Source organism: Vanessa atalanta, chromosome 17, assembly GCF_905147765.1.
Source record: "Vanessa atalanta chromosome 17, ilVanAtal1.2, whole genome shotgun sequence".
Taxonomy (NCBI): domain Eukaryota; kingdom Metazoa; phylum Arthropoda; class Insecta; order Lepidoptera; family Nymphalidae; genus Vanessa; species Vanessa atalanta.
Window position 1 is genome coordinate 8,568,071 of NC_061887.1, and position 15,083 is coordinate 8,583,153.

At 33.5% G+C, this 15,083-nt stretch overlaps 1 protein-coding gene across 1 annotated transcript; it reads left to right on the forward strand.

Annotated features, from left to right (window-relative positions):
- Positions 1 to 6,881: 6,881 nt before the first annotated feature.
- On the forward strand, positions 6,882 to 14,648 carry LOC125070235 (transitional endoplasmic reticulum ATPase TER94). The gene is made up of 14 exons (XM_047680012.1): positions 6,882 to 7,020; positions 7,313 to 7,418; positions 8,382 to 8,635; positions 8,814 to 9,006; positions 9,620 to 9,830; positions 10,113 to 10,325; positions 10,629 to 10,822; positions 11,089 to 11,253; positions 11,471 to 11,678; positions 12,181 to 12,308; positions 13,028 to 13,193; positions 13,406 to 13,575; positions 13,737 to 13,874; positions 14,133 to 14,648. Exons 1-14 carry the CDS (start codon positions 7,004 to 7,006, stop codon positions 14,385 to 14,387), a joined length of 2,418 nt encoding a protein of 805 aa, XP_047535968.1. The 5' UTR covers positions 6,882 to 7,003; the 3' UTR covers positions 14,388 to 14,648.
- Positions 14,649 to 15,083: the final 435 nt, after the last annotated feature.

A 15,083-nucleotide genomic window follows, 5' to 3' on the forward strand; every position in this document is an offset into this window, starting at 1 on the left:
TATTTAAGTATATAATATTTTATACGATAAGTAATCAAGATGATTATATCAAGGATAATATTCGGTTTAAATTCCATGCCGCTCTTGTTGAGTATTTGGAGGAAATAAAGAGTTCTCACACTACATAGATTACAGTAGTATGATTTAAAATATTTATTACTTTTATTTTATTCTAATAAAATAAATATTATGAATAAAAGTTGGTTGGGTTACTTTGATGACATAAATACGTATTAAAAAAACATGTTAAATTAATTAAAGGTTCTTAACTGAAAATGAAATTACATTTTTTTAGAAATTGTTCTTATTGATCAATCAGCCTTTCAGTCAGTTTATCAAATTTGTCTACTCTCATAAATTGAAGCGGAAAGTCGTTAGATAAGTATAATAGAATTAAATATTTAATAGTTTTACTATTAATGATTTTGAACGGTTTGAAATATTATTTTTGAACGAAGCATTGTGTGAAAGGAAATAATTTATGAGGCATCTTAGTTATCTGTCTCATCTCTCTTACATCAACTACGACGCCGGGAACCATTTAGTGTATGTATACATATGTGTGCTCTTAACATTAAAAAATAAAAATGGTTTAATTAATACCCAAAAAGCTATTTCATTTAGACCCTTACACATTAAAAAAACATGTATAACAAAGTTTTTACGTGTATAATTTAGTTGTTTGTGTTTGTTGTTATTGTTATTTATGAATTATGATAAATAATTATATATACAATTTTAATATTGATGATATCTATCCTAAAGACGTTCAAGGCAATCTTACTATATTCATAACTGAATAAATATACACCAATTAATAAAGATTTATTAGCATCAGTGCATTACAGTTTCAGCATATATACTAAAACTTGATTACAATTCACGGACCGTGAAATTAAAATTCATTGCAAACCAATGTCAAATGCTATTACGTTTTCAGTGCTAAAAGTAAAAATGTTTAATGCGCTAACACATATCTTTTTCGGTTTACTTTCTATCGAGTACAGTTGTTGTGTTAGTATAACAGGAATAATAGATGCCCATAATCCGAACGGTCGAATGATATCATTACCGAATATGAAAAAAGATGGTGCTTTAAGATCCTCGGGCATATTCGAAACATTTATTCATAATTTATTGGAAGTATTAACCACTCAATTTCCGATGAAAAAGTTGCCAAAATACTGTCGAATTCTTAGCCGCAATATGTACGATCTAAATTATAAATATGCACAAAGGCTAGCGAAACATATTAAGTATTTGTCACGTATGTATCCAGAAGATTTGCACGATGAATTGTTATTTTATAAGAAGGAGCTAAATAAAAAAACGCGTCATCGCTCTGAGTTCTTAGATGCTATGAACAAGGCGTTCACTTTAAGAGAACATATATTGTTTAACGATTATCTATATGACTTGAGGGACTATGGCAGTGATGATAAACTTTATATCGATGAAGAAACAGATAAACTTGTTGACGAGATTATTTTGGGTAACATTTTGAAGTTAAGTTCGTTGGATCGTAAAGAGTTGCGAAGAAGGTTACGTTATGCTGTTAAGGAATTCACTTGGGATATCGAAACCTGATTGAAAAGTGACAATTATTGATTAAATAAATTAGTAAAGTTATGTTACCAAATTATAAGTTTTTCTTGCCTTATTTTCGTTACTTATTTGCTAGAAGTGTAAACAGCCTGCCAGAATTTAGCTTTATTAACAAGAATTAGCTTTTTTAAATATCTCTGTTACAGTTTTTACTGTGTTAATAGTGTCGCTCGCTTTGATGATATTTATTTTCAGAAATGTAGAACTAAAATGAAAAACTGTAAATAATGTAATATAAATTAAAAAAATAAATAAATGTCGATGACATTAGAAATACACTGCTGGACAAATCATCCAAAATTCTCCAATAAATAAAAATAAAAATAGTTTTAATTCATGTAAGTTACTAGAACATCATTGCATCTTCAAATCACTGTAATCAGCAAAATCCTTTTAAATTAATTGTTAAGCGACCAACTGTTTGGAAAGTAGATTCTACCGAGAAGAACTAGGTAACGTAGGTTTGAACGATTGAAGAATAATTGAGGCATAAATTTAGAAAAATCAAGATATTAACTGTCGTTTCTTAATATATGTTCTGTAATGTTATCTACCTACGTACGGAAAAATATCGAAAGTCGCGTGCGAAAGTTTATTAAGCAATTAGTGAGTTCATAGTTGATACCTTACTATACCTTGGTAATGAAACGGCTTACTGGCTATTTTTTTTTATATTCCGGTTTTTCTGAAGTCAGATTATTATCATTTCTCAACTGGTGGTATTGTTTAATTTGACAATCAATAAATATTTCTATATAGAATAAAGGAATATAAATAGATTTGATTATCGAACAAAAAAACCAACAACTGCCTTGTGATCAATGTTTTATTATTATTTAGACGATTTGTTACTTAGGCTAAGTAGCAAATCGTCTAAATAATAATAAGTTAACTGTAATACCTAATTAGTTTTCGCTGGACAAATTTCTAAATCTACACATTTAAATTAATACATAATCGCTTTTTAATCGCTAGTCTGTTAATTTAATAGAGAACTAAGATTTTCAATAAGAAAACCATCTGGTGACTTGACCTTTCTTAAAGCAATATATGCTTAGCCAGCATTGAATAGCATCAGCTACTATAAGCTCAGTATAATATAATTTGCAACGTATTACATTCAGCAGTGCCGTTGCTATATATAATAAGATAACACCTCGTATAGACGGTTTTATTCTACATAATAAAAGTACATAGTTCTTAAGAGTGACATATGACATAAATAATAAAATGATATAAAAAAAGGAGGTTAAATATTACTACGTTCACCCACACTTTACTTTAAAACATAGTTTTGCAGTCGTGTAGGAAGTCTGTGCTTTCTATTTGATCTACGCAAAGTTGCTTCCTCTTCCATAGAATTGGAGCGATTTCCTTCAGGTGGCAGCTCTTCGGTAGATTCATATTTAGAATTTGATGTATTATCTTCACTTGGTGAATTTTGTTCTTCATCAATCGGTACTTCATTTTCACTTAAAACATCATATTTTCTTTGACTTTGGCCTATAGGTGCTAAATTACGATTTGAAACGGTAGTGTCTATAGCATCCGATAAACGTATGTGGGGAATAATTTGGATTAACGTGTATTAGTTCCATCTCTTCAACGAGTGGTTGATATTTTTTAGTGCGATTGCATTTTCGCATAAGTGCATGCTCCGAATTTATAAATCAACTAGGTACTGATACACCGTTTGCTGATTTACTTGTGTGTGTGAACATTCTTTCGTGTGTCGTGCAATTTGTAGCAGTACAGAGAAGAGAGCGGATAGAATGTAATGCTTAAGGCAGCGCGAATTCCCAATTGACATGTTTTTAGAACGTAATGTACAGCTTTCCATAAAGTAGAATTAAGGCGTTCTGCTTGACCATTACCTCGAGGATTGCGACTCGTTGCAATGCCACGATTATAAAGAAATTCTTTCAAATCAGAAGACATGAATGCTGTACCACGATCAGAATGTATGAAAGATGGCATACTGAATGTAAGACATATTTCGTTTAGATATTTAATAACCGTTTTTGAAGAGATATCAGCACAAGGAAATGCAAATGGGAAACGCGTAAATAAATCAATTATAGTTAGTATATATTTGTTCTTCGTATTGCTTGGAATTGGTCCTTTGATGTCTAGACATCAAAGGACCAATTCCAAGCAATACGTCTAGACTTAATCTTTCAAATGGAGCTGTTGCTTTAATTCTAGGAATAGGATTCCAAACGTAATTACTTGGTGGTAGGGCTTTGTCCCGTCTGGGTAGGTACCACCCACTCATCAGAGATTCTACCGCCAAATAGCAGTACTCAGTATTGTTGTGTTCCGGTTTGAAGCGTGAGGTAGCCAGTGTAACTACAGGCACATGGTGACGTAACATCTTAGTTCCCAAGGTTGGTGGCGCATTGGTGATGTAAGGAATGGTTAATATTTCTTACAACGCCATTGTCTATGGGCGGTGGTGACCACTAGCCTGGTGAGCCTACCGATATGATAAAAAAAAAATGAGGCTTTATTTCTGAACAAACACGACGAGATTTAACATGTTTTTTATTTCTTCTATAGTATATGGTAGATTTTTTAATCCAGTGAGCCATTCTTGTAACTCCAGGATGACATAAAGCTTCATGTAATGAAATCAATTTTGTATGTTGTACTTGAGCTGAGGAATAGATACGTGATAATGCATCTGCATTGTCATTTTGCTTACCTGGCCTGTAAATTATGTCGTACTTAAATAGTGCCTATCTCTATATTTTTTCGTTTTTAATTTTATTTGTCAATTTGTTAATAAACATAAATAATACGGATCTCTGATCGGTTATTAGTCGAAAAGGTTTACCAATAAGATAATGTTTCCATTTTTTTATAGCTTCCTCTATGGCATAAGCTTCTTTTTCAATGGCTGAATGATTTTGTTCTGTTAGATTTAATGTTTTAGAAAAGAATGCGACAGGTCGACCATTTTCAGATAAAACAGGAGTAATAGAATGGTCAGAGGCATCGGTCTCGACAGTAAGCGGAAGGCTATAATAAATTGCATACACAGCTGATTTAATTATGTCTGATTTTAATGACTGAAATCTTTGTACTAATTCTTCAGAAAATTGAAGTATTATGAGATTGATTGATGATTATTATGAGATATAGCATGTATTATTTCAGAGAAATTAGGTATCTATCGACTGTAATGTGCAAACATTCCAACGATCCGACGTTGGGATGGTAAATCTTTTGGTGGTGATAAAGACGTCAGACGTCGAAGGCGATCAGCATCAGGTCTTATAACTTGATTTTTAATATTATATCCTAAAATATTTATCGTTGTTTGAAAGAATTTCTTTTATTCCTGTTAACAGTGAGACCATACTTTCAAGCTGCAGCTAAAAACAAACAGTAATGTCATCTAAGTAGGCAAATGTATCTTTGAGTTTTCTTCTTTTAACACCCAGTCAATGATTCTTTGAAAGCTGGAAACGCCATTATTAACTCCAAAGGGAATACGTCGAAATTGATACAGATTTCCATCGGCTTCGAAAGCTGTATATTGTTTTTCTTTAGCAAGTATCGGTATTTGGTGATAGGCATTTTGTAAATCTATTGTGCTAAATAAAAAATATTTCGACACTTGAGAAACCATTTCTTCTATATTAGGAAGTGGATATGCATATAATTCATATCAAGACGTTTTTTATGATTTTCATTTTTTGTTATTAAGACCTGAGCTCGCCAGGGCGAAGAACTCTCTTCAATGATACCTTCAGCTAAAAGCTTTCTAATTTCTTGAATAATAAATTGTTTGTCATCTTGACTAAATCGGCGAGACTTTATTGCTATCGGCTTACAGTCGGCAGATATATTTACAAATAAAAAAAAGAGAAGGAAATAACAGAGATTTATACTATTAAAGTTGAAAATGGCTACCGCTTCAACATTTAGGATGGAAGTCGAAGAAAATGTCTTGAAGGAGAGAGACATTGAAATTGAAAAGATAATAAAGATAGTTGAGATAATAATAAAATAATTGGGGAATTTGAAAGTAAATGAACTTGTTAATGAGATAAACAAAAATATAATTGACCTGGACATTTCAGACGAGATTTTTGGTTTCCTAATGACTGTTTTTACATGTCTAAGGAAAGAAAATGATAAGCCAGGACATTTGAGATTTTTATAATACTCAGCCAAAGTAGCGTGTGTTGATGTTACAGTTAAGTCTGGAACAGAAACAGCAGGAACTGACGCTTCTGCTACATTACAAACTATTATCGGCTCTTTAGCCCCTCCAAAAGAAAATTCTAATAATTAATGTTTTTCCAGTATATCGTGACCTATAATACGATTATTGTGATTTCCCACTACCACATAGTTCTAAATCATCATAATATTTATCCATTATTTGAGATGAAAAGCATAATAAGGTTCTAGCAAATTGTTGCACTCCATATTTGAAAAAATCTTGAGCTCGTAACCAAAGAGTATATAAAGTACTCGTAACTCACGAAGTCACGAACTGTCCTATTTTTTGTCAATATGACAGATTAGCTCAGTATTGCTATGCTATGCTATATGTTACCTTTACCTTTATATTATTATTAGTATTAATTGCGTTGTTTTTTTCACGAATATGTCTAAAGCCAAAAAAAATTGAAAATTACCTAAATACAGTAATATCGTATCTTGAATGAATATTTTATATTTATTTGATTCAAATCTAATTAAATAGTTTTGTTTTTATTTTTATGAATTAAAGTAAATTATAAACGAAGTGTTTATTTTATGAATTTAGTTGCATAGTTGTCACATCATTTTAAAATTTAAAATGTTTTATTATTTAAATTTAAGAATTATGCTTGATATTTCAGTAAATATAATTTTATTTAAGAAATGAAGACTAATATTACTTTAATTTTCTTACAGTGTTTTATGACTTAAAAAACAATTGAAAAGGAAAGTCATGACCAAGTAAAAATATACACAAGTTAAGTTACGTGGTCTAAATAAAGTTAAAAATAATACAGATGAAAACATAGAAAAGCGTCCATGGTACTTCCCGAGTATGGAGAGTAAACTCGGATAATTAAACGGGCATTTGAGGTTTTTTTACTGTTTATTAGTGTTTTTGCTAAGATATAAAATATGTATACGTTACAAAAAAAACTTATTACATTGTACAAGCAATTTAAGATTCAAAATAAATTTCACATTACAAAATCAACATTAACTTTGAGTTTTGACTATAGACAAAGTATAAAACTTGCAACATTGGCGTTATCGATATAGAACAAATGAAATACGGCAACGTCACGCACAGCGGATTCACAAAGTGTTGAAGAGTGATTATACATTCGGCGTTACAAATAATTATTATAGATACGAATTATAAGCTAAATTAGTGATTAAAATGGCAGATAATAAGAGGTAAGACTATAATCGATTGAAATTTAAATAGTTAATTATTTTTAATGCAAATTTTAAAGAAATGTTGTAATATCATGGAAACCGATATTCGAAAATTGGCTTGTCATCATGTCTAACACTACAGTATATGACAATATATTATAATTCCAACACGAAAATATGCTTAAACTAGATGATACTCTAGTATAATTACATTAAATTTATAAATTTCGTTCAATATATATGATTTTCTAAGAACGCTATCGACGATTTACTACCGGGCGTTTCTCTTGATTTGTTGGATTTTGTTTAGCCCCGATGATCTTTCCACCGCGATCTTGCGCCGTAAAGACAGACCAAATCGCCTGATCGTCGAGGAAGCTGTAAGCGATGACAACTCCGTGGTTGCTTTATCACAGGTCAGTCCTTTGTCTTTTTTACTGATATAGTTTTAAGCTGTAGATTTAACATATAATTTGACAAGCAATTACTGAACTTTATATGATTTATAAAATATACATTAATTAAGTTTTATGGTATAACACTTTATTTGATGCTTTTTGCAGTCTATTTCAACTTACTTTTATAACTACATAATAAATATTAATTGAAAATTTTCAAAACTATTATTTTGATAGATAATTGTAATAAAACAAAAATAAGCTAAATTCAATTTTGTTTCTTTTTTGCTTGTTCTGTATCATTGGCAGTTTTTGACTTTGACTATTAATAATTAAGTGTAATGCTTCTATATTGAAAATAAATTGCATATGAGAAGGTTGAGTATCAAACAAAAACTCCAGAAGAGGCAATTTATCAAGATCTATTTATTTTCATACATATTCATGAAATTATTTTATTATTTCAAGAAATAAATACAAAAGGTAATTTTTAAATGCTAATGAAGTACTACATTATTATTATAATTCAAAGATATTATAGGACTTGAGTAAAAAAAAATTTAAAATAAAATGCAAAGTCATGTTTTATAATGCTTTACCCAGACAGATGCATTTATTGAATTTAAATAAAGTGTTAAATTTATAAAGTTTAGTCTTATCTTACAAAACTTTAGCATTTATTAACAAATCTTTATTAAAAATAAAATTATGCTTTTTGCAGCAGAAATGTATAGAGTTCTAATAAGAAATTTCTCTGTAATATTTGGAAATATGTACTTCTAAAATATTTGTTTTGTTAATAAAAAGTTAATAAAACTTTATTTTATAAAAATAATTACACTCATTTTATATTACTTAAATAAACATGTATTGATTTGTAAGCAGTATTTGTAATTTGTCGATTTAAAATATAGTAATGCCTACATGCATAGAATTATATATGAAATAAAAAATATTGATACATTAATATTTTCATCATAGGCTAAAATGGAACAACTACAGTTATTCCGTGGAGACACCGTACTACTGAAGGGCAAACGCCGCAAAGAAACTGTCTGCATTGTACTCTCAGATGACAATTGTCCTGATGAAAAGATCCGCATGAACCGTGTTGTTAGGAACAATCTCCGTGTACGGCTCTCTGATGTAGTTTCCATTGCTCCTTGCCCCTCAGTTAAATACGGCAAACGAGTTCATATATTACCAATTGATGATTCAGTTGAAGGTTTGACTGGGTAAGTGAATACTTATATTACGAAAATTATATTTGAAACCTTTGTATTAACACTTGTATAAGTACAAAAAAATGTACTGCTGTCTTTTCCTTGATGCAATGTAATTACTTTATTCATTTAACTTTTTTATGAATATAACTTTATTAAATATATTCAAATTCAAAATGGTCTCGTTTAGAAACTTATTCGAAGTGTACCTGAAGCCGTACTTCATGGAAGCATACCGGCCCATTCATCGTGATGACACCTTTATGGTTCGAGGTGGCATGCGTGCTGTTGAGTTCAAAGTAGTAGAGACAGATCCCGCTCCATACTGTATTGTAGCACCAGATACAGTTATTCACTGTGAGGGAGAACCAATTAAGAGAGAAGTAAGTAAATTGAATTTCAATATGTTTTGTATATTTATAAAACTTAATAGCAGGTGGTTAGTTATAAGTTTTTGTGCAAGTCCAAGTAAGTACTACCCAGACAACAGATATTTTAATGCTAAACAGCAATACTTTGTCAATACTAGAACAACTATTAGGGTTCCAGTTTGAAGGGTGAGTGAGCCAGTGTTTCTGTAGGCACAGGGGACATAACATCTTAGCTCCCAGGGTTAGTAATGCATTGGTGATATAAGAAGTGGTTAATATTTTTTACAACACCTACATCAGGAGACATATTTGCCTGTTCGCATTTAGTTAATAAAAATTTAATATGAGAATAAAGACATTAAAAAGGGTTAAAAACAATATTTTAATTTGTGTATACAAATAGGAATATAATGTTTAGTAAACATGCAGTGTCAGACAAAGTATTTCCCCTTGTATTACACAATCTGCATCCTGTTTCATAGCATGATGTTAACATCTATAATCTTTCTTAATAAATGTCATATCACAAAAATTTTTTTCAAATGGGACTTATGCTGTACAACAGCTTATTAAAATTTTTCGGCTATATATTTTAGTATATTTTTGTTCTTTTACTATTTAATAGGAAGAAGAAGAGGCCTTAAATGCAGTGGGCTATGATGATATTGGCGGTTGTCGTAAGCAACTAGCTCAGATCAAAGAGATGGTGGAGTTGCCTCTGCGGCATCCATCACTTTTCAAGGCCATCGGTGTGAAGCCTCCGCGTGGTATTCTTATGTATGGACCTCCAGGAACTGGAAAAACACTTATTGCTCGTGCTGTTGCCAATGAGACAGGTACTTAATACATTTTTAATATTAAATTTGATAATCATAAATTAAATAAAGTGTAATTATAACTACAAGTAGATGATGCTAACTAACAACTATACTGTAAATAAAATCAAAGTTCATTTTATAGAAATAGTGCAATTTAATTATAGTGTTTTTTGTTTATAATACATTTTAATTCAGCTATTAAGTATATCAGTAATAAACAAATTATTTCATTTTATTAGGTATAATTTTTAGTTTTAATATTATATCTGAACAAGCTACAAAAAAAATCTTTTTGTCTAGGTGCATTCTTCTTCCTGATCAACGGTCCAGAGATCATGTCTAAATTGGCTGGAGAATCTGAGTCGAACCTGCGTAAGGCTTTCGAAGAAGCAGACAAAAATTCTCCGGCCATCATCTTCATCGACGAGCTGGACGCCATCGCTCCGAAACGTGAGAAGACGCACGGCGAGGTCGAGCGCCGTATCGTGTCCCAGCTGCTCACTCTTATGGACGGTGAGAAGTTTAACAAGTTATTAGAGAAATATTGATTCACATGGCTTCTTTATATTTGAACTAGATTGGTTGGATTAACAAGGTATTGTTATCAATGGACGTTGTACAGTAGGGTCATGTCTATGATTTGATTCTTTTGTTTAATAAAACAATTGTTTAATTGGCTGGTTTAATAACTATCTCATATAGCGTTACGGACGGATATGCATCCGTACGCAACGCTTATTTTTTCTTTCTTTCATTACTCAGTGGTTAATTCTTGTAACTTTTATAATATGAAATGTGTACAAATCTTTTAATCAGGTATGAAGAAGTCGTCCCACGTGATAGTAATGGCAGCTACTAATCGGCCGAACTCTATCGACCCCGCTCTCCGTCGGTTCGGACGTTTTGACCGCGAGATTGACATCGGCATCCCGGACGCCACCGGACGTCTCGAGATACTGCGCATACACACTAAGAATATGAAGCTAGGAGATGATGTCGATCTAGAACAGGTCAGATCAGTAATAATCACTTTCCGGTTTTGATATTTCAAAGATAATATCAGGTCATATAACATGTATATATGTGTACATTTAAGAGATTTGAGGCAAAGTTGGTATGAATCATAAAAAAAATTGGATGAACTGAGTTTAATATACTTAATGTATACAAGAACTATATGTTGTGCGAATAAAATACATAGTTTTCCCTTGCGTTAATGCCGTACTAATAATATTTTTAGTCTTCTATATATTTTATCGACTATATATTGTATCAGATCGCAGCCGAGTCTCACGGTCACGTGGGCGCGGATCTCGCGTCGCTGTGCTCGGAGGCGGCTCTCCAACAGATTAGAGAGAAGATGGACCTCATTGACCTCGAGGATGATCAGATCGATGCAGAGGTGCTCAACTCGCTTGCCGTCTCCATGGACAACTTCCGTGTAAGTGACATCCACACAAAAGACCATGAAACCATATATGTGCATAAAAAAGATTGAGAATCAATTTAGTTTCTTAGCTTTCAATAAATATGAAGTAATTTAATATTAGGACAATTTAATATTGTAAGTATAAGTAAAGTTATAATAACATTTGACTTTAAGGTTTTATTAATTAATTGAGTTACACAAAATAGTTAGACATTATTTGTTGACACAGTATGCGATGACAAAGTCGTCGCCGTCGGCGCTCCGCGAGACTGTCGTGGAGGTGCCCAACGTAACGTGGACGGACATCGGAGGCTTGCAGAACGTGAAGCGGGAGCTTCAAGAGCTGGTGCAGTACCCAGTGGAACATCCCGACAAGTTCCTCAAGTTCGGCATGCAACCATCACGTGGTGTGCTCTTCTATGGACCACCGGGTTGTGGTATGTTTCTTTTACTCAAAATATGTCAATAAAATTGGTTTGCACATTGATATTAAAAACCTGACATTTTATTAATTTTTCACTTTACTTGGATTACACACAATAAATTATTTTACGATCATATATATACGGAATAATAATAAACTAAAATAATAAATATTCTCTATAATAATTATATAGATGATAAAAAAGCGTGGAGCTAATACTTGTTAAATTCCAGGCAGGATGTATTATATACATAAATAATTGTATTTAAATGTTGAAAAAGTTGAACCACTGGTAGTTTCACTTATAAGCATATAGTTTGTTAAAGAACGATTTAAAAGTGCTTATAAAAGCCTACTTGAATAAAGTATATTTTGATTTTGAATATTGTTACTTGTTAGAAAATCTATCACAAGCAAACTTTGACATGGAAAAGGTTTTAGTGACAAAGCAATTAACAAATATGGTTGGCTTAAACAGTGTTTCTCTTTGATAATAGCTCGTATTCTTTACACAGGTAAGACACTGTTGGCTAAGGCAATCGCTAATGAATGTCAGGCTAACTTCATCTCAGTGAAGGGACCAGAGTTACTTACTATGTGGTTTGGTGAATCTGAGGCTAACGTCCGGGATATCTTCGATAAGGTAATATCATTTTATATTTTTTACATTACATTACATTAGCAGCCTGTAAATTTCCCACTGCTGGGCTCATCTCTGCTCTCAGCTCAGAGCAGAGATGGCCCAGTGGTTAGAACGCGAGCATCTTAACCGATGATTTCGGGTTCAAACCCAGGCAGGCACCACTGAATTTTCAAGTGCTTAATTTGTGTTTATAATTTATCTCGTGCTCGGCGGTGAAGGAAAACATCGTGAGGAAACCTGCATGTGTCTAATTTCAACGAAATTCTGTCACATGTGTATTCCGCCAACCCGCATTGGAGCAGCGTGGTGGAATGTGCTCCAAACCTTCTCCTCAAAGGGAGAGGAGGCCTTTAGCCCAGCAGTGGGAAAATTTTATATTTATTCTAATTAAATCTAATTTCGTAATATTTTAAAATATAAAGTATACCATAAAAATGTCGTGCTGGGACACCCACAAGATGTGAAGCATCTAAAATGACATTAATAATGTAATGGCATGTAAATGGGCGAGAATTAATAAAAACATGATTAAATCAAATAAGTATGTATACTTATTATTATAATAGCAATGAAGTCTATGGCATAAGTTGCTCGCGCAAACATGGTAGTAGAGGAAGGCGGTGGAGACGGAGACGCGGCATGATGGCGTACGACAGCGTATTCCCCGAAGTAATTATACATAGTGTGAATGAAGTTAACACAAAGCATTACGCCGTCAGGCTCGCTCGGCGTCTCCCTGCGTGCTGTTCTTCGACGAGTTGGACTCCATCGCGAAGTCCCGCGGCGGGTCGGTGTCGGACGCCGGCGGCGCCGCCGACCGCGTCATCAACCAGATCCTCACCGAGATGGACGGCATGGGCGCCAAGAAGAACGTCTTCATTATTGGTAAATATTCGTTTTATCAATTCACCTGAATTGAGTTACTCAGCTTGGTTAATATTATTTTAAAATTTTTCTCGGTAAACCTATCGATTGATTAAAATCGATAACACACGATTTCCTCAGATTAGATTGTAAACGATTTTTTGTTTCATTGAAGTAGAAGGAAACATTTTCTAGTTATGTTTACAACATTGTTTCACCAATTATTTCCTCAGGTGCCACAAATCGTCCGGATATCATTGACCCAGCAATTCTGCGACCCGGCCGTTTGGACCAGCTCATCTACATCCCACTTCCAGATGAGAAATCTCGTGAGGCTATCCTCCGCGCCAACCTTCGCAAGTCACCTATCGCTAAGGACGTCGATTTGTCGTACATTGCAAAGGTATGTAATGTAATAACTAGCAATTCTAAAAATATCAGTCGAATGATAACGATTAAAGTCAATTGTTCTTAATCTAAGATTATATTAATTTAAATTCATGAGAACTAAGATTGACGATTCGACACATGTGCACAAATGTTACAAAATATAATCATTCTCAGGTCACACAAGGGTTCAGTGGTGCCGACTTGACAGAGATCTGCCAGCGCGCCTGCAAGCTCGCCATCCGACAGGCCATCGAGGCCGAGATACACCGCGAGCGGGCGCGCCAGCAGCAGCAGGCCGCCGCCGTCATGGATGTCAGTTTATTGTTGATACTTATGACTTGGTTTTAAAGAAATTTTCTTACATTTTTTATTTCAAGTCACTTTATTTTCAAATTAGCAAAAACGTTAACCATCACACAGCTCCAATTAATCCAAGAGCGTTATAGCTATTATTATGGTGTACCTATTCCATGGATTATTTTAGTATAAGTTATTTGGCACGAAAATACATGAAACTAATCGTTGTTTATCCGTTGAAAGAGTTGTTATGATGAAATTTTGGCCTCGTAGATGGACGAGGAAGACCCCGTGCCGGAGATCAGCCGCGCTCACTTCGAGGAGGCGATGAAGTTCGCGCGCCGCTCCGTGTCCGACAACGACATCCGCAAGTACGAGATGTTCGCGCAGACGCTGCAGCAGTCGCGCGGGTTCGGCACCAACTTCAGGTTCCCCACGAGCGGCGCGGCGGCGGGCGGCACGGGCACGTCGGGCGGAGACCAGCCCACCTTCCAGGAGGAGGGCGGCGACGACGACCTCTACAGCTAAGCGCGCGGGCGCCGCCAGCAGACGTCACTTCATAAGAGTATCACTTCCCGACGGCTCGACCGGTCCGACCGCCGTCGATTCTGAATGAATATGTAAATGTATTTATTTCGTGATCCGCTCGTTAGTTTCGTTCGCTTATGTTTAGTCTTACAGTTCGAATGCACCCGCTCGGTCGGGCCCGTTTGATCCTATGGTATATTGTAACTGGCAGATCGTTTGCGTTGGCGTCGTCGGCGCGTGTCGACATTACACGATATCGCAGTGATTTTTATTAAATAAAAGATTTTTATAGTCGAATCTTGTGTTTTATTTATTTCTTCTTGAAACGTAATAATTGGGCTTCTAACTTAGTAACTGTGTAATTATTCCTTAATTTAATTAAATTACGTATTGATTGGCATTCTGAATGACCAAATACCGAATTTTTTGAAATAATTCAAAAGAGTAAAATAAAATGATATAATGTATAATATCTTATTTTTTCATATATAATATCATTGAATTTAATGACAATTTTTTTCCTATATAAATGCCTTCATAGATTAGTTTTTTAAACTACAGGAAGGAGTCTGAGCTTTGATTTTTTTTTTTAAAGTAAATGTCAACTAGAACATTTTAACTAAAAATATTTAAAAAAAAAAAACAAACGTCACATTTTTTATGTGAACCGTATCAAAATAATGCTTTTATTTTTAT

What these genes read in the sequence shown, in the direction of transcription:
- LOC125070235 (XM_047680012.1), top strand. An exon ending in CCGTGGTTGCTTTATCACAG is followed by an intron (nt 7,419 to 8,381) that starts GTCAGTCCTTTG and finishes TTTTCATCATAG; the next exon opens with GCTAAAATGGAACAACTACA. An exon ending in AGGCCGCCGCCGTCATGGAT is followed by an intron (nt 13,875 to 14,132) that starts GTCAGTTTATTG and finishes TTGGCCTCGTAG; the next exon opens with ATGGACGAGGAAGACCCCGT.